The sequence below is a fragment of the Elephantulus edwardii genome, unplaced genomic scaffold (assembly GCF_000299155.1).
Source record: "Elephantulus edwardii isolate Elephantulus edwardi_28Jun2011 unplaced genomic scaffold, EleEdw1.0 scaffold00040, whole genome shotgun sequence".
In the NCBI taxonomy this organism is placed as follows: Eukaryota; Metazoa; Chordata; class Mammalia; order Macroscelidea; family Macroscelididae; genus Elephantulus; species Elephantulus edwardii.
Genome location: NW_006399790.1, coordinates 16,901,872 through 16,929,458, shown reverse-complemented (window position 1 = coordinate 16,929,458; position 27,587 = coordinate 16,901,872). Strand labels below are relative to the sequence as shown.

At 38.7% G+C, this 27,587-nt stretch overlaps 1 protein-coding gene and 1 pseudogene across 2 annotated transcripts in view; one reads left to right on the top strand and one right to left on the bottom strand.

Annotated features, from left to right (window-relative positions):
* Window positions 1-27,587, top strand: part of GRIA3 (glutamate receptor, ionotropic, AMPA 3) — a 428,954-nt gene that overhangs the window by 385,376 nt on the left and 15,991 nt on the right. The window contains exons 13-14 of one of the 2 annotated variants that reach the window (XM_006885063.1): window positions 16,208-16,455; window positions 17,017-17,131. In XM_006885063.1, the coding sequence (XP_006885125.1) occupies window positions 16,208-16,455; window positions 17,017-17,131 (363 nt within the window). The remainder of the gene's footprint in view (window positions 1-16,207; window positions 16,456-17,016; window positions 17,132-27,587) is intronic. The other variant, XM_006885062.1, reaches the window with a different exon arrangement.
* Window positions 9,765-12,218, bottom strand: LOC102846488 (annotated as a pseudogene).

The window sequence follows — 27,587 nt, the reverse complement described above, 5'->3', positions numbered from 1 at the left end:
GATTACCAATAAAGTATGAAGTCCTATTCCTGCTGCACTTAGTAATTAATCATTCTTAGAGAATTGATGCTTTTGAGCTGTGGTGCTGGAGAAGAGTACTGAATATACCATGGACAGCTAGGAGAACAAACAGGGTCATCCTGGAGAGGGTAAGAGCAGGCTGCTCCTTGGAGGCAAGGATTCTGAAGCTTTGTCGAACACACTTTGGACATGTTGCAGGTCCCTCTTTATATGTGTCTAAAGTATATGAGACAAAGCCTCACCAATCTTGCCTCAAAGGAGCACTCTGACTGCACTTCTTCTAAGATTTGTTTGTTCTTTTGGCAGTTTATTGTCTAATCAATAATCTCCACCAACACCACAATTTGAAGGCATCAATTCTTCTCTAGTCTTCTTTATACATTGCACAGGTTTTGCATGCATATGAGGCAACTGAAAATACCTAGATGTGGGTTGGGGTATGTTAGTCTTCAAAGTGCCATCTTTGCTCATTAACACTTTAAAAAAGTTCTCTGCATCATATATGCTCAACCAATGGATAGATAACAAAATGTGAAATATGGTTCATCCATACAATGGAATAGGTCAAGAACTGCAGCCTTCAATATGGATTGAAGCTCAATATCAAGAAAACAAATATTCTTACCACTGGGCCAATTGGCAGCATCATGATAGATGGCTAAGAGGTCGAGATTGTTAACAGCTTTAGTTTGCGTGGCTCTACAATCAACACACTTGGCACCAGAAGCCAGGAAATTAAGACTAATTTCATTGGGAAATTGAAGTTCCTCTTTCTCTCCTCAATTCTCTTTTTTTTTTGTCTCTTATAAGACACTAGGTTATGCAGACCCATACTTCCCTTATATTGCATCTGGGCTATGATCTGAGTAAGAGTGTGGCCTTCCACCTCAATCCCCTTACAACTGATTGGCTGATCACATCATGGAGGATAATTACATCATTACATAACTACCAAACCACTAAGAATCATTGTTCAGCCAAGTTGACAAGTATTTGGAGGAGGACACAGTTAAGTCCGTGACAATATCATTTCAAGCTGAATTTGTGTGGACTCAGTCTAGCCCTAAGTGTATGGTTTACAATCATTTTTTTTAACCTACCCAGGAGTCATGTGCTATTTGAGAGCACAGACCCTGAAACCAGCCAATATGAGTCAATCCCCAGCTCCACTACTTAATAGTTGTGTGGCCTTAGACAAGTTACATTAACTCCTCTGTGCATGTTTCTGCATTTTCAAAGATGTGTAGATAATATCATTTACTTCACAGAGTTGTGGGAATTACATGAGTTAACACATGCAAAAGATTTCTCAACAGAAACCGGAACAAAGCCCACACATTTATAGTTCACTAAAGTCTACAAATTTATAGTTCACTATTATTATTTTTTTCCTAACTTAATACCGGTTTTATACAAACTCATTGAGCAGTACTGCTGAACAATTGACCTACTGACATTTTTTGTGGGATGTGGGGAGGTGAACTGGTCATTATAGGATATTTAGCAGCATCATTGGTCTTTGGGCACTAGATGCCAGCCGCACCTTCCTCCCCTACTTGTGATGAATGGGGGGGGAATCATACTAATTACTAACAATTTAAATAATGATAAATAAAAATGACATGAACAAATGTCTCTAGGAAGAGGTAAAACCAATTGAAAGTCACTAGGATAGAGGCTGCTATGACATTTCTTCTATTCTCCTAGAATAGAGCAATGACATCTTATGACATGTTTTCTCTAAGAGTTTGCTGACTCTGGCTTTCAAAGTCATCCAGCCATCAATGCTAATTCTAAGCCATTGGAATATTCTAAACATGTCTTGGCAAAAGACAAGTCAGAATAGTAATCTGACTTCACATGCCAGGGAGGGACACTAAAAAGGTCATTTAAAACTTAGCTGGCCTGTTACCTGTCCCTTTGGAGAAGGAGAAATCTGAAATAGCTCTCCTTGCATTGGAATGAAATCTGTCCCTGGGCTGTAGAACAGTATTAAAATGTTAGACAAAGGCATTTGGAATGATTGCTTGACGTTTGAGGGCAAAACTCAACAGCTAGGCAAAAGGTGACCTCTAACTCCACTACAGTGATCTCAAAGCCCAGCCCCCAAAATAACTCAGCCAGGATCATAACATACCAATAGAAATGCTAAGAATAGAAGCCAGTATTTCTTCCCTCTGCTTCCACCAATACCCTGTCACATGGCAGTCAGTGATTGTCTGAAGCAAAAGGAAACTGACAAGCAGTGCTTGTTTGAGTGTTTGGAGCTGTGTGAACCAAAGTGAAGGAAAGAAAATGAAATTAGACTTTTGGTCATGCTTTAGGAAAGAAATAATTTCCTCTGTGCCTTGCTCCAAGTCAAAACAGACATCATTTCCTGGGGAGGGGGACTGTAAAACTGCCCCTCTTTTCCAAATACCCCTCATTGATGTCAGATTTCTTCAAAGCAGATGTGGTGGGGGAAGCATGTGTCAGATGTATTTGGCAAGCCAGATGGGCTCTCTTCCTCTTCTGCCCCACATCTCTCCCATGCTTTCACAAGGTGAAGAGGGGACACTAGTGGCTTTATGGCAGGGTGACGGTGAGTCATTGACTTGTTCTAGTGCCTTAGTGGAACGGAGCTGAGGTTGATTTACAATTTCAAAAATAATAAATAAAGTTTGGGCAAGAAATAAAAGTTCCTGAAGGCAAGTTGTTGCCTCTTGTCAAAAAGGATGCTTCCATTGTTAGAGGTTATAGTGGAAAGCTCTATCTGCCGCCTTGAATTCAGTAGATTGAATAAAGTCTGTGTGACCAGGAACAAGTTCCCAAATTTCCCCATGGGAGGCCCTTTGGGATGTCATTCTGGTTGGGACCTCTCTGGAAGCTACATTTCCATAGCCAGTACAGAGTTTTTAGCAGACTTGTTTCTTTATGGTGACTTTGAGGTGGGTTGAAGAAAATGAGGAGGTAGCTAAAGGTTTGCATGGTACTTCCTAGCACTGCCACTGTACTTACCTTCTCCCACCCTCCATTCTATTTTCTATAACATGAGAATCCATTCATTCGTTCAACAAGTATCTATCGAGTTTTACTGGGACTAGTGCTCTATTTGGCCTCAGTAGTTGGCATCAATTCGATAGTGATTGGTTTGGGTTTTCATTTAGCTTTGGTTTGGTTATTGGGTGCTGGAAATTAAACAGTAGGCAAACACTTGCTGTCCAATCTCACAGGATTGCTGTGAGATTTAACTGAGGTGGTGTATGCAAAATCACCTTGGCAATCAGAAAGGCTAATATGAATGTTAGTTTTCAGGAAATTCAACTATTTCCTCTTTCTGGTAGTGGCAATTCCAAAGTCTTTTCTGAATAAGGAAAGGAGATACTTGAAAGATCCTCTCAGGGACAACACTTTTGTCACAAAAAATCTCCCCTCTGTGGACCTAAACTAGTGCCTGAATTTTCTGTTAGGCTCTCCACTTGGGGAATTTGTGTAGATCTCAGCCTTATAACCACACTGAAGAAATTGAGAAAGGGCCCACCCCATCCACACTGTCCCTTCCTCCAATTCTACTCTGTTTATCCCACAAGAACCCACAAGCATATTGTCCTCTTTCTATTAAAATTAGGAAAGGCAGAGGGAAGTTAGGAGCTTTCAAGAGTCATGGCATTCTTGATTTTCCTTTCTGTTTATAATACACTTGTCCACATCTGTATTTGGGGTACAGTGAGGTAATGCTTGCCCCTGAGAATCAGGGAACACACAGGAGTTTACACCTCTTCTGTGAATTCTCAGTTCAGGCTGACAAAGGCCCAAAGTTGTATCAGTAAATGTTGTTGTTAGTTGCCATCAAATCAGCTTCCATTTACAGCAACCTAATGTGTAACCTAATGACTTGCTGCCTGGTCTTGCTCCATCCTGGTGACTGTTGGCATGTTCAAGCCCATTGTTGCAGCTATTGTGTCAATCCCTCTCATGGAAGGTACTCTTCTTTTTCAGTGACCTTCTACCAAAGCATTCCATAGCCCACAATGAAAGTGGAGCTCCGGTGGGTGGCCTAGTGGTAAGAAGCTGCACTGCAACCCCAAAGGCACCCTTTGATCCCAAACACACACAGAAAATATTAGGAAAGGCACTGAGAGTGGAGGGAAGGCATTTTTAGTCGAAACTCTTGTCATGGACCTCCTTATTAGTGTCCTGTACACAAAGCTAGCCCTCTCTAGGTCCTAAAAGGTATCTTTTGCAAGTCCAAAAAGGTCAGGAATTCCCTTTTCACATGAAAATTATCCTCAAGGGTAACAATACCCCTTATGAACATCAGTAAACACTCCTCTACGAGCCAAGAGTGCTGATACCACATCAGAGTGTGACACAGTGTGTCTGTGATGAAGGGAGACAGTAAAATGGGGTGTAAAGGCGTGAAGTCTACATAGCCCGAAGCCAAATCTAGCTTCTCTCTGACATGAGCTGCTCATGTACATACAGTGATGGATAGAGGTAGTAGCAACCTTACAAGTAGATTCTGACTCACACAGGACTGTTTTATAGGACTTCCCAGGCTATAATCTCTATAGACACATATTACTCTTCTTTTTCCCAAAAAGTTGCTAACCATTCTGCACTTTATTCTTTGATGGTGGCAACAATGACCAAAACCTAAATAAATATGCATACCAGTCTATTTCCCCTACTAGTATCTTTAAAGGGAGCTCTGGTGGCCAAGTAGTAAAAATCTACACTGTAATCCCCAAATCACACAGTTTGAATCTATCTGGGGCTCTGCCGGACGGAGAAGGGTGAGCAATCTCCTGTGTGATTAGCTGTCTCTGAAAACCCACTGGAGGGTCAGCTATGAGTTTGTGCTGACGCCATAGCACACAACAATAGTCTTTTTAAAGAACACTGGGAAACAAAATGCCTAAAACAGTATTCCTTTGATTTTTCCATCATTTCAATCTTTCATATTATTCACTCAGAATACATTATACATATTTGGGACATAGAACTCTCAGACATTAATACCCTCTGGAAAACTATATAATATTTTGCTTGATCTCTTTTTTTTCTTCTTCCTGAACTCTTATAGTAAATTCATACCATAAGTGAATTCTCAGATTCTATCTGTCCCTCAATGGTACAAATGGTTAACACACTCAGTTATTAACCAAAAAGTTGACAATTCAAATCCACACAGTAGTATTTTCAAAGGAAGACCCAGGGTTCTACTTCCAAAAAATCAACCAATGAAAACTCTGTGGAGCACAGTTTTACTCTATTTCCATGAGTCATGGCCAACTTGGCAGCTTCAGGAGAGAGAAACAGAGGGAAGAAGGGAGTTCCCAAATTCAAGCAGAAGGCAGAAAAGAGGTTGAAGAGGAAGAGAGAGGGATTAGTGATATGCCAGCTCAGCAGAGAATTTTTTATTAACTTGAACTGTCCCATCATGAGATAAGCTACCTCCTGAGCCTCCTTCTGAGCTAGTGAGTACCTCATCACTAGAAGAATTTGAGTAAAGAAGCCACTGTTACACGGAGTGAGTGGCTGAGTAAGATAGCTTTTAAAGTCACTTTTAGCGCTTACAATTCCATCATTCTACTGACTCCAGCTGGATGTTCAATTGACCAAGTGGGTACTCTATTTTAACTCTTAGTGAAACAGAAAATTTCTTTCACTAGAGTACCAGTACTTCTTACAAATGAGGATTTTTATAATGTATAAACCTCAATTAAACTTCAAAGGAAAATTGGCCATCTTACCCATTTTCCCTCTCCCAATGAATTTTTTGTTTGCTTTGAGTTGGTTTTGGGGGATTTTTTTTTCCTTTTAAAAATGTAATTGGTCTGATTACAATCATCTACATACATTGTGATTTTACAATCATTCATACACATTGTATTTTATATATTTACTATTGATCTATGCCTATTATCACCCCTTCTCTTCAAGTCTTCATGGAATCTTTCCTATTCAATCACCTCCTCTGCCCACTAACTTCTATTATCTTAGTGATTTTCCTCCCTTCCCTGTTTTCTGTCCCCTTTCTCTCCTTCCTCCTCTTCTTTCCTTTTTGAACATTTATACATACCTTGTTCAGTTATCCTCCTATTTTCCCAATAGTGGTCTTATGCCGTATTTGTCCTTATGCGACTGAATTATGTCACTCAATATAATAATCTCTAGTCTCTCCCATGTTATATAGTATTTTATGAAATCATTCTTCCTTAGTTCCACATAGTATTCCATCATATGAATGCACCACAATTTCTCAATCTATTTGTTTATTGATGCCTTTGGGCTGTTTCCTATTTCTTGCTATTGTGTAAAACACTGCTATGAACATAGTTGTGCATATGCCCATTTGCGTCTCAATTTTTATTTTCTTGAGATATATTCTTAGCAGTGGAATAGATTGGTCATATAGGATTTCTATGTTCAGCTTTTTGAGGAAATACCTAACTTGTTTCCATAGCAGTTGGACCTTTTTACAATCCCACCAGCAGTGCATGAGAGTTCCAATCTCTCCACATTCTCCCCAACGTTTATTGTTTGCTGTGTTGTTAAACATTGCTACTGCTGCTAGGGTGAAATGGTAGCTCATTATTGTTTTGATTTGCATCTCTCTGGTTTCTAGTAATTCTGAATATTTCTTCATATGGCTGTTAGCCATTCAAATGTTCTCCTGTGTAAAGAGTCTTTCTATGTCTTTTGTCCATTTTGAAATTGGGTTATCAGTCTTTTTCTTGTGGAAGTTCTATAGTGCTTTTTAAACTTTAGTTATAATACTCTTGTCTGAAATGTTGCCAAATGTTTTTGCAGTCTGTGGGCTTTCTTTTCACCCTGTTAGATACACACAAGGATTTTATTATATTTTAAGAAGGTTCCATTTGTCTATTTTATCCTCTCCTAATTATGCATTGTTGGCTATGCTTACAAGCCTATTTATGTCATAGACTAGAGATTCTAAACGGTTCCTATTTGGTCTCTTATGATCCTTATAGTTTTGGGTTTTCTAGCCATTGTGTTAGCCCTTGTTTTGGGGGAATGATGTTCAGTTACCTTACCTGTAGCCACATGGTCTTGCAAATCAGCAGCAGCTGTGAGACCGAACACTTTCCACACTGTGAGAGAGGGTGGTTACAATAGAAGAGGGACTGTGAAGAGACTGTGTAATCAGAGGAATCCTGGAAATAAGGCCCACAGTTAAAGATTTCACTTGGAGGATGATTGAAAGAAAAGCTGACTGGTAACTGCTCTGAAATAAAGTTTGCTGGACATTTGAAGAAATGAGAGACTTCTTTCATTTGTGCTGCTGAACTGAACCTGGACTGTCACTAATTGAGGAATTGTGCCTTGTTAATCTGGCTTGGGACTTCTGGGCTAAACCTATACTTGCCTTGTGTGATTGATACCCTTTGCCTCCCTGACTCTCCAACTTATTTTCCTAGTAAACCCAAAAACTTTGAGTAAAGTCTGTGAGTCAAGTTGAAATAAACACTGGACTCAATGATTGGTAGAAAAAAATGCAGGAACATGGGGGGTGGCATTTCTGACCTTGTAGCTATTTTGGAACTATGGATATTATTGATGGGGACAGTTCTCCTTTATGAAGTTGGTAGAATTCAGACTCAGCCACCCTCACACTGCATCTGCTCCTTTCCCATCCACTTTAATTGGTTTTTGTTTATGGTGTAAGAGGTCAATCCTATTTGTCTTCTGCTGGCAGATGTCCATTTTTGCCAACAGCATTTGTTAAAGAGGCTGTCATTTACCCATTTGATGGATTTTGTTTCCTTGTGGAATATCAGTTTCCTTGTCCAATATCTACCATAGGTAGAGAGGTTAATTTCTGATTTTCCAGTTCTATTCCATAGATTTGTGTGTCTTTCTTTGTACCAATACCATAATGTTTTGGTTACTACAGCTGTGTTTTGAGATCAAGGAGTGAGATACCTCCTACTTAATTTTTGTTTTTCAGAAGAGCTTTGCTTATTTGGGTTCCCTTCCTTTCCAAATGAAGCTGGAAATTTCCTTTTCTATCTCCCTGAAGAATGAGCTTGGAATCTATATTGAGATAGCATTGAACCTGTACGTAGATTGCTTTGGGTAGGATTGTCATTTTCACAGTCTTCCTATCCATGAACAGGGAATATTTTTCTAGTTCATTAAGGCTCTTACTGTTTATTTTTTCTTTTTTAAGGCTCTTACTGTTTCTTGTAGCAGTATTTTGTAGTTTTCTTTATAAAGGTCTTTTGCGTCTCTAGTTAGTTTTATTCCTAAGTATTTCACCTCCTGGTGGGCTATTGTAAATGCTATTGCTTTTCTAGTTTCTTTTTCATACTTTCTTTGTTGCTGCATAGAAATCCAATTGATTTTTATATGTTGATCTTATAACCTACCACTCTACTAAATTGATCTATTAGATCTAACAATTTTTTGGTTGAGTCTTTGGGGTTTTCTGTGTACATTATCATATAATCTGTATATTTCAACAACTTCACCACTTCTTTACCAATTTGGATATCTCTTATTTCCTTCTCTTGGCTTATTAATCTAGCTAGAACTTCTAATACAATACTGAATAGGAGCGGTGATAGTAAACATCCTGGCCTTGTCCATGTTCACAAGGGAAATGCCTTTTCTTCTCTTTCTGATCAGAATGGTATTAGCTTTTGGCTTTGTATATGTACTCTTCCTGTGTATTTTATCTATGTTAAGGAATGTCCACTTTATTTCTATTTTGGGGAGTGTTTTAATCATGAAGGGGTGCTGGATTTTGTCAAAGGCCTTTTCTGCATCAATTGAGAGGATCATGTGGTTCTTGCTCTTTGCTTTCTTTGTTAATGTGATGAATTACATTGTTTCCTTATGTTAAACTATCCCTGCATTCCTGTTATAAATCCCACTAGGTCATGATGAGTTATTTTTTTTAATATACTGTTGGCAAGAAATTTGTTAAGGTTTTTCTTCTTTTTTAAATCATTTAATAGAGTTGACAATGAATGTTTGGTAGAATTCACCCATGAAGCCTTTTGGGACAGGGTTTTTTTAGGGAGGGAGTCCATTTATGACCTACTCTATTTTTCTTTTGTGATGAGTTTGTTCAAGTGTCCCACTTCTGTCTGTGTCAGTTTGGGTATGGTGTGGGTTTCTAGTAATTTGTCTATTTCCTCTATATTTTCAAATTTATTGAAATATAACTTTTCATAATATTTTGATTAATTGATCTCATTTTGACTGGTTCTGTTGTGATGTCATCTCTTTCATTTAATATTTTTATTATTTGTGTCCTTTCTTGTTTTGAGATTTATTAAGTGAGCTTATTTATTTGTCAGAGAGAACTCAGTTGGCATTGTGGGCAGAAAGTGATGCTACCAAGCCAAATGTGGGTGATTTTAATCTGCAGCTTTCAGGCCTGGTTTTAATTGGTTTTGGTCAAACATTCTTCTAAGTGGTACAGCACTGGTCTGTCCATTTGCTGTACAGAGGTAACTTATGGTTGTTGTGACACTGAACACTGTGACACTGATGTGTCAAATGCAATAATGGTGGACAGTGTTTGGTGGAGCTCCCTGAGTAAAACAAGCTTGGAAAGCAGGAGTTGGCATCCACTTCCAAAATAGCTTGCCTTAGGAAATCCTATGAACCTGGAGAAAGGATGAAAATTATACAAGTGTTCAGGTCTTTTGTTCATAGACTCGCTATGAGTTGTCTATGACTCGACAACACTTAACAACAACAACAACATTTGTCACTCATAGAAAATCTTATTTTTTACTAGATTCAGATTTGGAAGTAGAAGCTCTGAGAGAGAACAGTCTCTGTCACTTGGCAATCTGCTCCTGGTGTTTTCTTTGGCCTCCTCCATTCTCTTGGCCAATACCTTAGAGTACTCTGCAGCCTCCCCCTTATTCTTCTTAGTGAACTGATACTTCAGATAAATGTGCTGTCACTTGTGCTGCAGGACATGTGGAGTAACAAGATGCTGAATCTTGGGAGCTTTGGCCCTGGGTTTCTTGCTTTCTTTGCTCACTGGTTTTCTCACAACATAATGACGGACATCATCTTCCTTAGATCAAGTAGTTTGTAAATTCTGCTGACTCTTTTAGGTCCCAAGTAATGAGGCACAGTAGTGTTAGCCAGTCCTAGGATATCTTTCTCCCCTTTCTTCACAATAACCAAGTTGAGAATACTCAGATTGGCATCAGCAATGCAATCCCAGACAGATCTGCACTTCCTCCCTCTAGTTCTCTGTGGTCTATAACAGACAGGAGTGCACCTTACTCAGCAGTAGGTGAGCTTGACCATGGATCAAGACATTAAGCCTCCTACTTATCACCCAGAGAGTCAGCAGCGACTTCTGTGGCCATTAGCTTCTCATAAAATGAAGTTTGCATTCATCATCCACTTCAAAGAGTTTTTGGAAGCCAATGACTAGGAAGGAGATGTTCAGCTTCATGGTGAAACAGCCAACAGTCCCAGCTATACCACGGAAGAGAGACCCTTTTCTTTGGTAATGTTAACCATGTTTGTCTATTTTATCAACTCTTTTGAAGAATCATCTCCTGGTTTTGTTGATTATTTCTTTTTCTATTTTCTATACCATTGATTTTAGCCCTAATCCTTATATTTTCCTTTCTACTAGACACTGTGGGATTAGCTTGTTTTCCTTTTTCTATTAGCTGGTGGTACTGAGTTAAGTAGTTTATTTTGATCCTTTCTTCTTTTCTTATATGTTTGCTTATTGCTATGAACTGACATCTGGGATGTATCTCAGAGGTTTGATATGATGTATTTTAATTTTCATTCATTTAAGAAACTTTTATTTCATTTTTTTATTTCTTCTATTACTCACATGTGCTCAATCAAGGTGTTATTTAGCTCTACCCCATGAGTGTTCTTTTTTCCTTTATTATCTTATTTTTAAAGTATAGCTTTCCCAATAAATTTTTAAAACCCAAAGTAAGATCATAATTTTATTTGTGAATGACAGACTTTCACCTGAGATATGTCTAGAAATTAAATATCTAAATAATGCTTGAATGTATGATTCCTCCACACCAAAAAAACAAAACTAACCAACAACAACTAATGAGAATGTAAATATCAGACTAAAATAATTTCTAAAAGTATTAAAATAAATTCAGCCACCAAAACAATGGCACTTTCTTTACCATAAAAAAATAGGTAATTTATGTTACTACCTCTTGAGTGCCAGTCACTGTTCTAAATGAAATGCATATATTAATTTATTTCATTCTCCCCAATAAACCTTTGAGAAAGGTGCTTTTATAAAATCATCCTTGTTTTACACATGAGAAAATCTAGTCACAGAGAGGTTAGATACATGGGATATGGGATCCAACCCTAGGTATGACTCCATACTCTTGATCACAACACTAGGCAGCTAGCTAACTTGTGCTAACTTGTGTCGGTAGAAAAGTATTTGCTTCACTAGAGAGCTACTGTATGTACAAGGCAAGGAACAACCAACATCTCTATAAAAAGATGTCAGGTCTAGGTGGAAGGTAAAGTGCATTTACTAATCAACTAATTTGTTCAAAATTTTCAAGATCCAAAGTTTCATCTTAACCAGGCAAATTTCTCCATATTGTTGCCCTTTATGACTTGTTACAAATGGTTGGAGCCTATGAATGCAAAAGCTCTGTTTATCTACTGTTTTGGATTTATCTTTTCTTCCTCAAATCATGCCTTTGTCCTTTGGATTTCATTTGGTAATTATCTAGCAGAGCTCAGAGACTTTCTTTATAACCATTGTTTTTCCTCCTTGGGCACAAAATGCTCTCTGAGATTAAATAAATGAATCATGGCAGGTTAGAGAAAAATTAATTCACCCATAATTTTTAAAATTTTTCCCAGATGATTGAACTAAGATTCAATCCTTATATTGCCTTCAGTATTTCAGCCTAAGATAGACTAGAAATGCTAGTCAGGTGCTGGGGCTTTCCCCCACCAATTCTTTTTGGTCTGAATGTTATATTGTCGTTTAAATGCCAGTTATAAAGAAAAACATTTCAGCTTAATTTTTCTTGCTTATGAACCATTTCCTTTCCCTTTCTTACTTCCTTCAGAATGCCATCAGCAAACAGGGACCAATCACTTCTGCCATTAACTTACTTTTCATTTACTGCATGTAAATTTTCATATCTACTGCATGTATACCATACATGTTTGAAAGAGCCTACTTCAAGCACTGTCATTTAGCCTTCTAGAATTGCATCATTACCTAAAGGAATAAATCTTTCAACCTGTATCAGCAATCAAAGAGCTCAAGTAGATGATGAAGTAAATGGGTCCAAATTATAGTTGCACTTGAACCAGAACTCATGGACTCTTTTGTCCTTGGCTTATAAATTTCTCTTTGGAAGCCATAGCCTGTTTACAAATAGTGTAAGAAGAGATAAATTGGTCTGAAACTGCCACCACTCATGCTTACTCAGGTCTGACTGAGCCAATAAGAACCTAGAATATCTCTTTCTAAATGCACAAAGATATATACACACCACAGTGTTGTCTATAATGCCGCCATATTAGAACTAAGCTAAATGTCCTTCTAGTATATCCATAGATTTAAAATCCTGTGCAGTCATTACAAGGGAGATGTGTTTATTCTAGTAAAGCTATAAAGAAATGGGAGAGAGTGATAAAGACCAAAAATCAGTATTGTGGTTACGTCCAGGTAGTAAGGAGAGGTATGTAATTAGGGAAGGGTGCAAAAGTGGACTACAACAAACTTCAAATTGTTTAATTCCTTAAACTTGACTGTGGATATACAGGTGTTCTTATATTATTTTCCTACTTTTATTGAGTGTCTAAGTTGTTTAATTCTATGGGGAACCGACCAAGAGATTCCTACGGAGATAAAATAGTTAAGAGAGCCAGTGATAGTATATTTCATTATGATGGCTACAAATTGCTTTTTTCACCAGATAAGAATTATGTGGTACAGAATGAGTATAAATGCCAATGAGTGAGATTTCAATATTAGAAGGTTTTGATCATTACAGAAAACAGTTATTGGCAAAAAAATTTCTTAGGAATCAATAACTGCTACAATGGACTAAAGTAAATCAGAGATCTTGATGATGACACAGGATAGATCAGCATTCAGACCTGTTGTTCATAGGGTCACAACATTTAAGATAAGTGCCTGATATTCAAAATACATCTAAACCTTCTAAACCTTCTACAATGTAACAACTGAAAGACAAAGAAATCAGTAAAAAATGGTCAAGGGGCTTTAACAAACAGTTCACCAAATCATGACCAACAAGTACTTGATGAGATGTTCAATATCATTAGTCATTGGTGGTACGGTCAAATGCCATTGAGTCAGCACCAACTCATAGTTGACAACAGAACGAAACCCTGACCAATCTTATGGCATCTTCATGATCTCTACTATGCTTAGGCCCATAGTTGCAGTTATTGTGTCAATACATCTCATTGAAGGTCTTCTACTTCACTGACTCTCTAATTTTATAAGCATAAAGTCTTTTCCCAAGAACTGGCTCCTCTTGATAATATGCTACAAATATGTGAGACAAGGTCTTACTGTTCATTCTTCTAAGGAGCACTCTGGTTCATTTTTTCCTTTTTTCAGTACATGTTATTTCAATATTCTTTGCCAACATCACAATTCAAATGTATCGATTCTTCCATCTTCCTCATTAGCCATATTCATGCTCATTATCTCTCTGTCTCTCTGTCTCTGTCTCTCTCTCACACATTGTCATTGAATCAGAACTGACTCTCAAGTGAGGCTTCGAAGACTGTAAATTACATAGAGGGAGATTGCTCATTCTTCTCTCCAGATGGATTCACACAGCCAGAGAGGTGCTGCCTTTGATTTAAAAATGCAACTCTTTATCTCCCAATTCCTAACCATTAGGAAAATCATAGCACAATGAAATACCACCTCATCTCCATTAGAATGGCAATGACTTTTTAAAAATTGAAAACAGTATGTATTGGTTAAGGTTGTGGGGAAAGTGGAATCTTTATCCATTGCAGGTAGTGGGAATGCAAGATAATGCAATCACTCTGGGAAACAATTAACAGTGGCTCAGAAAGTTGAGTGTGGAATTACCATGTTACCTAGTAATCCCAATCCTAGCTATCTAGGCAGAAATGAAAGTAGAAACACAAAGAGAAACTTATATAACAAAGTTCTTTGTAGCACTTTTCACAATAGTGGAAATGAAAGATTTGTCCATCAAAAGATAAATGGGTAAACAAAATGTGACATATACATACAATGGAATACATTACTCCGACATAAAGAGAAATGAACTTTTGATCATACCATAACATAGATTAGCCTTGAAAACATTGCACTGGGAGAAATAGGTCAACTGTCAAAAGAACAAGTATATGTGATCTCACTTACATGAAATGAGCAGTCATATAGAAACCAAACCTTATTAGTGGTTTTCAGAAATGGGAGGGAAGAGGGAAGAGTGAGATTTTTGCTTGGGAGCCATTGAGTTTATTTAAATGTCAGTAGACCGATTTGAAAAAGACATAGTGACAAAGGTTACACAACATTATGACTCTCAATAGCCCTGAAACTACTGAGAGCTGGAACCATCATGAAAGGACCTCTGACATGCCTATAGTCATGAAGGACACAGCCATGGTGGAAAAACAATAGTAGAAACTGTCGAAGGCCCAAAAATTCTCTCTTCCCAAACTCTTACCTAGCATCTCCCGTTGGTGCTTCCCAGTACAATTGAGCCGGTGTGATATAGGGTCAGCCTCCTGGAACATAGAACAAGGCAGAGATAAGCAAACAGTGGGTATGAGATGGGGATAAATAGCGAATGTCTTGAGACAGTTAAGACTTTAGCCAATTCCCAAAAATCTATGGAACACATGAGCAATTCAAGAACAGTATGAATAGTGGTGTTACACAGTATTTGTCCTTTTGTGACTTCAAGGAATATATGATTAGGCATTATATGCATGACAACAATCCAGAACAAGAGGTGCACTGCAAAGTGGACTGGGGGAGAAGGAAGGGAGGGCAAGGGAGGAAACTGCGACAATGAATGAATGAAAGAAATAATAAAAAACTAAAAGAAACAAAAATGGTATGAAAACTGGTTGTACTCTCTTAGGTGTTCTGAAGCATAAATAAATGTTCTCTTTGCACTAAAAAACCTCGTTCAGATGGAGAAGAAACTATAATAGAGCATCATACAAAGCAAGAGTGAGCATGGTTCTGAGGAACCTCTGTGTCATGGGTTGAATTGTGTGTCCCCTCCCCCCTTGCAAAACATATGTATATATTAATACAATATGGAAACTATGAAATTATCCCCATAATCTGATAAACCAAATAGTTGCAAAAGGTTTAAAGGTAGAACGGAACACCCCTTAATCCTATCAAAACCCTGAACCTATGTAAGGAGTGTTTCCTTGGGGCATGGCCTATAACATTTTTTATCTCACAAGAGAGAAAAGGAGGGAAAGTATAAAAAAAGAGGAAATGAAGCCTAGAAGTGAGACCTCAGTACCACCAAGAAAGAATCACTGGGAGTGGAATGTGTCATTTTAGACTCAGCTTCACTAGGAAGCTCCCTGATGTGAGAGAAGGCCAAGACTCAGGGAAATTTCCAAAAAACGTCAGGCTGAAGTGATGCCAAAGGAGATGAAGGGTAGTAAACGTGATGCTGAAGGAGACCTGAACCTCCCTCCAGAACGAATAGCAAGAAGGCTTTCCCTAGAGCCATGACACTGAATTTGGACTTCTAACATCCCAAACTGTTATGTTCCATCCAGTCAGAACCAACTTATAGCTGACCCTCCAGCAGGTTTTCAGAAGCTTTGAATCAGACAGGAGGAGACTGCCCATCCTATGGAGCAACCAAAATCTCCTATGGTTATTTCAAAGCCCCTGCCTTTGGGTTGGGAGCACAATTCCTTAGCCACCAGGCCACCAGAGCGCTCTCCTAAACTGTGAGAACATACGTTTCTGTTTGTTAAAACCATTCACTTGTTGTATCTCTGTTATAGCAGTACTAGACAACTGAGAAATTCTATTTCAAAAATGTTTACGTATTTTTGTCTGCTGGGTTATAATATAACATGATTTTCTGACTGTGGGCTGCAGTCAAAAATGAGTGAAAACCACTGCCTCTTCCAGTTTCAAAAGCTAGGAGGTGTCAGAATTCTCTCTCTTTTGCAGCGGTCCAAAATTGCTGTCTATGAGAAAATGTGGTCTTACATGAAATCAGCAGAGCCATCTGTGTTTACCAAAACAACAGCAGACGGAGTGGCCAGAGTGCGAAAGTCCAAGGGAAAGTTTGCCTTCCTGCTGGAGTCAACCATGAATGAGTACATTGAGCAGAGAAAACCATGTGATACGATGAAAGTTGGTGGAAATCTGGATTCCAAAGGCTATGGTGTGGCAACCCCTAAAGGCTCAGCATTAAGGTGGGTGGAATAATATAACAATATCCGTGTTGTTATAGTATTCCACCTACCCTGATGCATTTTGTTGTCATTTTCTTTCTTGTGGATTTTGAGGTAACTTTTAAAAGTTTAAAATCTACAGTATTCCATGGAGTTAAATAAGACGGTAAATTATGGTTTCATCTATTTAATGCATCCATTTTTTTTAATGTTCTCTCTCTGTGTTGTCTTCTCTGACTGTTTGTTGCTGTTTTAATTTTACAGTTCAACGGCTTTTTCAATTTAAATGGTAAAAGCCAAGTTATGGTGCCATATGTGACGAATGTTAATTGCATGGATGTGGTGTTCTTGTTACTTTTTTTCTCAAAGACAATTTCCCCATCCCGCACACTTCAGTTTTGAGCAAATGTTATCCTCCATGCCACCTTCCAATATTTAACCCTGTATTTGCTGTACAGACATTTTTATAGCTCCACGTTCTGTGAAATTTAGCCAATTTGTCCTCTTGTGCTCCTTTTTATACGTTAACGATTTCCTAAGCATTTGTGCATTTTCTTACAAGTTATGTTTTATCGTTTCAAGAAATGCTGTTAACCTGGCAGTATTAAAACTGAATGAGCAAGGCCTCTTGGACAAATTGAAAAACAAATGGTGGTACGACAAAGGAGAGTGCGGCAGCGGGGGCGGTGACTCCAAGGTCAGCCTCAATGTCACCACAACCGGGTACCCTTAGTGACGAGTAATCGGCAAGACTGTTATCTTATTATTGAGGAGAGAGCACAAGACTCACACGTAAAGCAGAATGACCAGGTTATTCCCCTGCCTGGCAGCTTTGGGAACCAGAAAGACTTCAGGGCACTGCCCACTTTTTTTTTTTTTTTTTTGATCTAACTTGGGTCCCTTCTTAAACTCCCAGACAGAGGCTCCCCATCCACACTTTTCCTCTCCCTTCACACACTAGACTGGTTGCCTTAGGAAACCTTAAGTTTTCCAGAGTCCAGGGCTTTCCTGTGAGACAATTCCCACCTGCCCTCAGTTCAGTGGTATGAGAAATCAGATCCATCTACCAAAAAATCAGGTTATAGCTTCCCTGCAACTCCACCCCAGGACATGATGATTGCTTATGGAGTTTGGTCGGTTGATTAGCGTTGGCTTCTTCAAATAAGTGTATGAGTGATGAGATTCTGCTCTCTATATGTGATGGTCCATTTAAGCAGACCCCATTTCACTTGAAAGCCAAAAGAACAAGCTCGGTTTCAAGTTAAATGGGGTCTTTCTTCAATAGGCCACCCCATATATCAATTTTTGCCAAGCCATTTTGTATATTTAATCAAATGCGTCGCTTAATCTGTGATATTGTATGTGTATAAATTCCTGATTTGGCTTCTCCTTAGCCATGTTCTTGATTCAGGTAGGTCTCATTTTGATCCAGGCTGCTATTATGAAAAATTCCACCCTAACTTGGCATTCCTTTGGCTCTTTAATGCTCTTCATGAATAGAATGAATGACTGACTAGCCATCATCCAAGCAACAAGAGATAGGGACAAGCTCAGAAGCCAAGGTCCCAAGTGATGGAAAGACATGTTGGGTAAGTACAGGAGAGGAACTGAAAACAGAATCCTCCATGGCCCAATGGGCATGAGAATGTTATTGAAGCCTGTAAGATCTACTATTGTACAACCAAGATATCATGGGTATCTTAAGGCGAAGAACAGTGTTTCCCAACCACACACCAACAGACAGGCAAGCCAAAATGTTTCTCCTTCATAGACTATGGTTACGCTCCTCTCGTTTCCTCTCCATTCCTCAGAATCCTAACGGAAAAGTTATTTTGCCAGTCTGCAATAAAATATGGGTTTGGAAACACTGATCCAGAGCACTCTCAAAGAAATACATTTTCAAACAGCTTTCTTCAAAACATACTTTGACCAAATGAGGACTTTTCTTGTAAAACCTTGATTAACCAGAACTCACCTGACCAGTACACCAACCAATTGAATGATCACCCTTCCTCTGCCCTCAGCACTCCATGTTTTTTGTGAGAAAGCATCAATAGTACTCAAAAAGAAGACCACAAGCAACTGATTTTTTTTTTAATCACTGCCAAGATATGACCTGGGGGTGAGGTCACAGTCAGCTCTGTCTTCCTATCTCTTCTCTGTTTGGATTGACCCTCAAACATTAGAAGCTGCTTCCTTGAGGTGAGAAAGTGGATACAAGTACTTTAAGGGAAAAAAAAAATTATTATCCAAGGATGAAATCAAATGAGTATTCTTATTGAAAATTGCCTTCATCCTTTATGGCTTCCAATTAATCAAGGTTTTACTCTGTGTCAAAAAAGCAGTAACTTCCTCTCCTACCAATATGAATTGATGACATTGATTGTTTAGCCAAACTTGTGGGTCATTTGATTTTTACAATGACTAACCTGATGCTGAAGGTACTTAGCACCTTCTTCCTGGTCTTTTTCTCATTTAATTAGCAGGCCATGGAGAACCAAATTGTATCATTCATCTGAGTGGCAAAGTGAAAATTAAGTTGGATGGATATATTACTGTCATGAATTCAGCATTCACACACAATATGGTGAAAAAGGAGCCATGGACTATGCAAGATGACCCTAACGAAACCACGTGATGCCAAGTGCCCAGAAGTTTTCAAATAAGCAGGCGTTTGGTGCTGCATAAACAAACAAAATGCACGTATTTGACTGAATTCTTACCCTCCACACATGTTTTGCTATCATGAAGATCCTAGAACATTAGACCAGCTATTTGTTAGTTACAACCAGCAATCAGCTGACACTGCTGCAAAGCTTTTATCAAGTAACTATTGCCAGCCCAAGATTTACAGATTATCTGATTATAAATTGAAAACTCATTTAATAGATCTTAAACGTTTTCAACCTCCTTGATCACAATGCTACCTGCCAGGCCTCTTTCAAATCACCTCTCTCGGTCATTCTTCCAGGAAACCTTTTGAAATAAGTCAACCCTTTCCTCAACTATGGATAATATATACAATCAGTGCTGCATTTCCAACGATTGCTTATTCCATTTCTGGATTACCAAGGAACTTGCCTTTATCTTCTTCTTTCTTGCTACCTGCTGTTTTCTGAGAGTGAGCAAGAGAAGGGGCAAGAGATGAACTTAAAACTGTTTTATCACTATTTGGTGGTAATGCTAAAACAAATCATTGGAGAAGGAGGTAGAAATGGCAGTGAAACCTCATTAATTTCAAGCCCTCTAATTCATAATTTGTGATCAGTTGGACAGGGACAACTCTATAGTTTATATTATCAAGGTTAAGAACAAGAGAAGTTTGCTAAGCAAATGCAAAGTTTAGACTAGATTTCCAGGTGACTTTTTCCTTAAGAGAACAAACCCTTTTCAGATGTTAGATGCATTTATTAGATATAATCATATTCATTACCAATCTATCTACTAAAGTAGTTCTCATGAGGATCTCCACTAAGGCAACATTTTATAGTCAGTTTGAATTACAAACTAGACTTAAAGTAATAAAAATGTCATTCTTCAAACCTATTTTGTAATTCAGGCCTCTCTTTACTTATTCAGACAATCCTTCTCTGTTTAGTCCAAATCAGTGATCTTTTATTGTATTAGTGAAATGGCTTAAAAATAACACTTCTTTATTATATCTCATCCCCAGTTAACATGACAATTGACTTTTGAATACACCAACATTTCATAGAGCAAGTGAGACCCAGAGATGGTAGTGACTTTGAGAAGGTCACACAGCTAATTCTGACACAAATCTCTGCTGACTTTCAGGGTCACCTCTAATGATAATATTGCAGAAGGTAATTTATCACATGTCCCCATCCAATGAGCAATGTGAATATGACTGCATGTGATGTTTCTATAGGAATGAGGTTCATTTTCAACCACCTTGGTTACAAGGCAAATGGCATATTTAAGTCATTTCAGCCCTCAGTACTGATTACTAGAAATGACAATAATCACAAAGCCTGACATTTATGAGTGCTCTTACTTTTTCAAAAATGCTTTCACGCCTATTATCTCAGAACCCAGGAGAGAGAGAAATACCTGTATTACTTATCTCTCTGTCTCTCTCTTGCAACCTTTAAATAATGATAAATAGGTAATTATATTGAATTGTTGACCTTTTCCCCTCTGGCATGTGACATTACACATTGTGAGCCTATTCTAGAAAATTAACTGTTCTGTGGAAATAACCAGCAATTTTTCAGACTGTTTTAATTATGCACATGCTTAACTGAATGCAACTATTATTTGTGCTATTTTCTGAATAGAAGGACTTAGGAGCAAGGTCAACAAGAGCTACAATCTACCTACTCAAATATTGCTTGCTTTTACCAATTTCTCAAACCCATCCTAATAGGATCTAAGCAAATCAGAGTTGATCCTTCCTTAATGGACTATAAATGGACACTCAAGGATCATGGAAATTAGATCTGTGGTTTGGGAAGTTTTAACCTGCAAACTGCAAATCACCCTTTTGTGTTAGTGCTCTATTACAAGGTACATGCAAACGTGGTAATTAAGAGCCAGGAGGTTGTTTCAGCGATAAATCCTAATCACCTGGGGTTTGCCACACAGCCAGTGAAAGTCTGTTGCTGTAAATCACACCAGAATGGGGTTGTAGCTGATGAATTACCACATAGACACGTCAGACCTCCCCCACAGCTGCCTGTTGCCTCAGAGGTTCATATTCTCCTGATCTCCTTCCCACTCACTCTGCTTTGTTCCCTGAGGAAAGGGTACCATCTTGGCTTTCTCACCTATCATTATTTATAAAAAGGCCTCAGGTCAGTGAAACAAGCTACCCATGCCTGGGATAACTCGACATTACAAATCCTACCCCACCCCACCCAAGAACTGTGCTTGGCTTTAGTTGTGTCCAAGGACCTAAGTAGATTTCTAATGCCCATTTTTTCCAAACTGGAAATCATCACACACTCTGACAAGTAAGACTTGTGTACTTTAGGGGACATTAGAATAGAATGTTTTCAATGAGACCATCCTAAACTCTTGGCCTGCAATGAGACTGTAAGATAACCCCACTGCCATCAAGTACATTCCAAGTCATAGTGACCCCATATCACAGAGCAGAACTGTCCCATAGGGTTTCCAAGGCAGTACACTTTAGAGAAGCAGACTACCACTTCTTTCCCCCAGAGTGACTGGTAGGTGCAAACCACTTGCCTGTAGATTAACAGTCAATCACTTTAACCACTGTGCCAACAGGGCTCTTTGTATGATACGTACCTTAAGTCGTAAGGTATACAGACTAGTGAGGGATAAAGCTAGGACAGGCAATTAAACTTTTTAATTATTTAAATAAATGGTTGACTGCTTGTTATGACTTAATGGGCTAGAGAAATGCATTTTTTACGTCTTCAAAAATAGGTCAAGACTAGAATAAACTAGCAAATATAAGGCTAAAGAAGAACTTAGAGAACTTGTTCTAATCAATTTGAAAAAGTTTCTTGTGCCATCAAATAGGAGTCTGTAGAGGCTGTAAATTGCACAGGGGATGACTGTCCATCTTTCTCCCACAGAGCAGCTGGTAGATTCAGACCATGTACCACTGGGTTGGCAGCACAACTCCTCACCACCAGACCACCGGAAGTTAGAGAACTTAGCTTGTTTTAATATACTTTAAAAAGTAGTTTCCAATTAAAATTAATTCTGTTTCCTTTCACATAGCTGCTTTTAAAGGACCTTGAAAAGTGTTTGCGATCTTCAGAAATTCAAACATGTTTCATGTCCCTGTCATTGGTAATCTTCCCATCCCCCTAACCTCTACGCATTTGCTTAGCAAAATCTCTTCAAAGATAGTAAGTTTACACTTCAGGACAGCTCATTTTTAAATACCCTCAGCTTCTTATTCAGTGGTACACAGATGAATGAGGTTGTACTGTATTTCATATATATATATATACACATATATTTATATATATACATAATCTTCAGTTTTGTGTGTATTTCTTCTTCTATGTATGTCTACAATACTCCTCTCCTATGCCACCGTCTCTTAACCACTTCTCTTCCACACCCAGAATTTTTTTTACATTCTTTGGCCTTGGGTAATGGATATGAATCCGCACCTGCCTTTTACCTGCAACAAAATGGATCTTTTATTAGCAGGAGCCACCCCTAAAGGTAGACCTTTTGGATACCCAAGGTTAAGATGGATCCCGATGACTTTGTATTGACACTGTTATATGTATAGGCAAGAATCATTACAGATCGATGGCACTCCTTGGGTCTTAACAGAAGTTCCTGTGAATTCCTGAGACTCTGGTTTGGGATCAAGGAGTAGGGTGAGTATGTTAAACTCTTCGTTGATTTGCATGTCTCTGTGCTGATACTGCTTCCTGGAAATATGAAGAACCTGACCGTTTTCTTCTAAGTAGTGGCTAAATTTGCTCCTTGAACTTACTCAGGTCTTCCTCTGAAGAGCAAACTTTCACTCAAGTGGCTGCTTCAAGCAAGGGACTTTTGCCTTAAGAACTGAACCAGTCCAGTGGCTACCAAAAGCATTGCATTTACCAGATGGTGTGAAAGGATAAATGTTACCACCGAAGGGGGGAAAAAAGTTGTTATCCAAAACAAACAAACAAACAAACCCACAACACTTTTTAAGTTATTCCAGTCTAGTGATTTTTTAAATTGACTGTGTGGCCTTAATTTAGTGTTCTATGATTAGGACATGACTATTTGCCTTTGATGTTATCTTGATAACTTAAATGTGTTTCTTATTGACAAATAATGACCAAATGTCCAACACCAGAGCTACAGAAAGCAGCAGGAATGAAAAGGCTGAAGGTAAGGAGGCTGTAATGCAATTGTCAGGAGGAAAGACACTATTGCCATGGCAGAGTGAAAGGTGTCTACCTGTGCCTTTTCTGCCTCTTTGAGATATAACTCTATGGTTTCCTCCCACTTGGAGGGATGATTACAGAACCGCACTGGCTGAAAGGTAGGACAGCCACGGAAAAGAAACATAAAAGATTTGAAGCAAATAAAATACATTTTGTGGGGGGTGGGACTTGGGATTGGTGGCGCAGGGTGGGGGCAGATTTGTTTTATGGAAGACAATCGAAATCCATTCTCATTTAATTTTCTAGAGAGCGGTATAGCATTTGGCCCTTGGCACATGAGACAACTAAAAAAAAAAGGCTAAAAAAGGGTGGTCCAAGTGCTGGATTCACCTCATTGTTTAATTTCATCTGTCCTTAAGTAAATTTTTCTCAAAATAAAGACTAAAGGCAGTAGCATACATTACTTTAAAAATATACTCATATATACACACACATATATATATACATATATGTATGTTTATATATATATATATAAAAAGATCTCTGGTGTGTCCTGTCTAGCATCACTGTTGAGAATGCAGCTGTGTGGATGCTAGAATGCATGTTAGAAGGTAGCATGTGTCCTGGCATAGCAATCAGTAGTCAGCATTTCAGATACGCTTTTTAGACTCCATTCGTTGTGATTTGGATGTAAGCTAAAACTGTTTTCCTATGGCTCATGGTCAAAAGATGTTTACTTGGGATAAAAGAGGATGCTGGCATCCATCACACTGAACTCCCAAATGTATATTTTGCCTAGAGTCAGGAAACGGGCTAGATGTCTTCAGCAGCACACATCATCGAGTTTCTAGTAAAGCCTGGTTTCTCTCTGTCTCCTAAGTCTATACTCCTCTTTCTTTGTGTCATTGGGATGAACTAAAGGAAGTGTAACTACACATGACAAAACACAATTTGATAGTTTTGACTTCTTGTGGATTTTAAACAGGTTTTTAATAATAAATCAGGCCAATTATGTATTTTGGGAAAGTATCTGTGACCACTGTGTGTGTGTGTGTGTGTGTGTGTGTGTGTGTGTTTTCTTTTTATTTTTTTAACATTTTTTAAAATTCATTTTAATGAAAGTTTACAGAGACTTGGGATTTCCATTCATTCATTGTTGCACTTTTCTCCTCGTCCCCCACCTCCCCAATTCGTTCTTCTCTTTGAAAAGTAAAAGAAAAATTCTTTCATCGTTATACAATCCCCCCCCAAGACCACTCCACTATGCTGCCTTCTTTCTGGACTCCTGTCATGACAATAATACCTAATCATATATTCCTTTTTCAACCAAAGCTAGCTTAACCAACACTGATCATCTTCTCTGAGACCCTTCTTTCTTTCTAGCTGTAAGGAACAAATTAGGTATGACATTTTCCCAGACATATTAGGCTGTGTGAAATAGTCCACAACCCATAATGGTTTGGGATTCTAGAGGAGGAAGTTGGACAGAGGCCCAGTTTGGCAGAAATCCATCAGTGAAAATCACAACCTGTGGAATCAAGGGGTCCATTGCTTTAGACTGGAGAAACAAAATGCTAACTGCATTTATCCACATATCTAAGCGTTGTTTACTGGGGCTGCTTAAGCACAGATGCTCATCAATAGGTTTCAATCACTAGCACTGTTAGATCCTTAATGAAATGACTCACAGCTTTCACCACCTAATATTATATGCATGCATTATTGAATTTGCTCTTTGCACTTCTATTAAATTATGATCCCATTAGCAAGGAGTTAAATAGGTTTGAGCTGCATTTGTGAACTACATAGATATAAATACTCTCTCAGAGGCAGCTGCTAACAGCTAAGCACTGTGTGACTCCGCAAATCATTGCTGTTGGCCCTGTGGAATGAGGGTCACTGGGGTAGCCAGAATCCAGTAATGCTAGCAACCATATGTATACATGCTCCCAGTCTGTGGAGAAAGTTCAAGGTGATTCAAGGGTAGAAGAAATGAAATTACTTACACTCTCAGTCTTCTCGTATCTTGTATCCAGGAACTATGGTGAATAGAAATGGGTACAGATTTGTTTTGTAAGGGCTCCAGACACTCCAGTGTCACTCTAGGGCACGTTTTGAACTGGCATGGCCTCTGGTAGCTGCTCCGTGGAGAGGTAAAGCTCTTCTTTATACATACATACCCCAAGTTAGCCTATAGAAAGGATCTTATAGCAAATCCTTGGGTCCATCATCAAAGAATCTTCTCTTGTTTGGTCATAGGTCTTGCTTTATTACGTCAAAATCAATCTATCTGGGAAGATATCTGCCTGTGGCTACCTGGCTTTGATTTCTTAAGGGCTCTCCAGAAAAATTAGGGGAGTGAGTGCACGCTAGGGAAAGGTAACTTGATGCCATGGAAGCCTGAAATAGCTTCAATGAAAGGGAGGATAGATGTCCTCTCTCCAATAGGATGGAACTATTTCTTTAAAACTGTTCATAAGTATTACTGTTGAGGAAAAACTGTAGCCTAGATCAGGGGTTGGAGAAAGGATAGGGTTGAGAGAGGGTTTCCAGCCTGGGCTGGGTTAAGTTTCCATTTCCTTAATCCCGTTATATTGTGTTGTTAGGGCAGGCTTCTAATTAACTATGCAAATGCACCATCCTTGCTCGTATATTTTTCTTCCATGCCCACAATCTCATTGTCTTTCTCCATGTCCTACGTATTGACACATACATCTGTCTAGTCCTCCTAAGAGTACCATTGGGGATCTTCTGGCTTCATTAATTAAACAGACATTTATTCTTTAGGTGTTCCTGCTAAGGAGTGAGACATGGAGCCATTAAGAGTAGTATATATCCCACACTTTCTTGGGTGGATAAATCATACTACACCCAGAGTTCCTGTATTTTTCAGGCTGAGAGCCCTATCTATACTACAAATTCCTGTCTAAAACCTCCAAGGATCACTAGATTATTTAAAGGCATAAACTTGGTCATTAATTTACAAAGCCCAGTTCTTTCCCTCCCCTCAGTGGAGAAGGTCAGTCCCCTCACATTCCTATTTCAATATTCCTTTGTTCATGATAAGCAACACAACTACTTTATTTTTAGGTATTTGCCTTAAAATCAAAATGTCAAAGTAAATCAGGCCCTTGTCTTAAAATATAGCAATATTTTATTTCTTTTGTCTTCTAATATTTGTTTTCTACTTTCACAGAATAAAAGCAAGGTCTTCTTGGCTCCTCTTATCCTAAAGCTGCCTCCATTTGCCATTACTCAGATAATGTTGATACTTCGAAATAGCTGGGCAATTCATCTCAGGGGAGGGAGCCTGGGGTCTAGACAACCACCACCTGTGGGCTGGAGGTGTCAGACTCTAACACAGCCCTTCATAGATAAGTTATATTGCCAGGTGTAGATAGTAGACAAGCAGAAATGTCTAGCAGTCAATTGTGCTCTTTTCAAAAGCAGTAGTAATTATCAAACACTGTGAATAATACTGCTCAACATTAGTTACCATGGACTCAACTCCCACTCTTGGTGACTCTAATGTGTGTCAAAGTGGTAACTATTCCATGTTGTTTGTTGTTAAGTGCTATCCAGTTGAGCAGATTCATAGTAACCTTATGAACAAAAGACCTGAACTTTGTTATATAATTATTGTCCTTTCTCTAAGTTCATAGAGTTTCCAGAGGCATGCTGTTTAGGAAGTGGATGCCACTCCTGCTTCCAGGCCTTTCTTAATCTGCGAACTCCACCAAACACCGTCCACCATGGGTAACAATTATGGCATTTAACGCACCAGTGGCACAGCATTGAGCATCACAGCAACCCCAAGTTACCTCAGTACAGTGAATTGACAGACCAAGGCTGTACCACTTAGAAGAATGTACATTCCAAACACAATTAACACTAAGCCTGAGGGCCACAGGCCCAAGACTCCAACCAACTTTTAAATACACAGGCCCACCCACCAGGTTCTAATTGGGTCTAAACAGAGGCTTCCAGCCCACAGCTCATTGTTAGCCAAATCCAGCAAGTCAAATCAGCTCACACACAGTTGTGAACAAAATAAAAACAGTCCATACCCAACCCTCAACCAAAACTGTTTCATAGTTTTCAAAAGCTGCTTTTTCAAAAGTCAATCACCAGATCTTTCTTGTGAGGAGCATGTTAACTGTCTACACTACCCCAAACTCGAAATCCTGCCAGCCAGCTACTTGATTCTAACACCTGGCAACTCTGTAGAACAACATAGAACTGTCCATAGGGTTTCCAAGGCTGTCAATCTTTACAAAAGCCAACTGGCCCATTGTTCTCCCAGAGAGCAATTGATGGCCC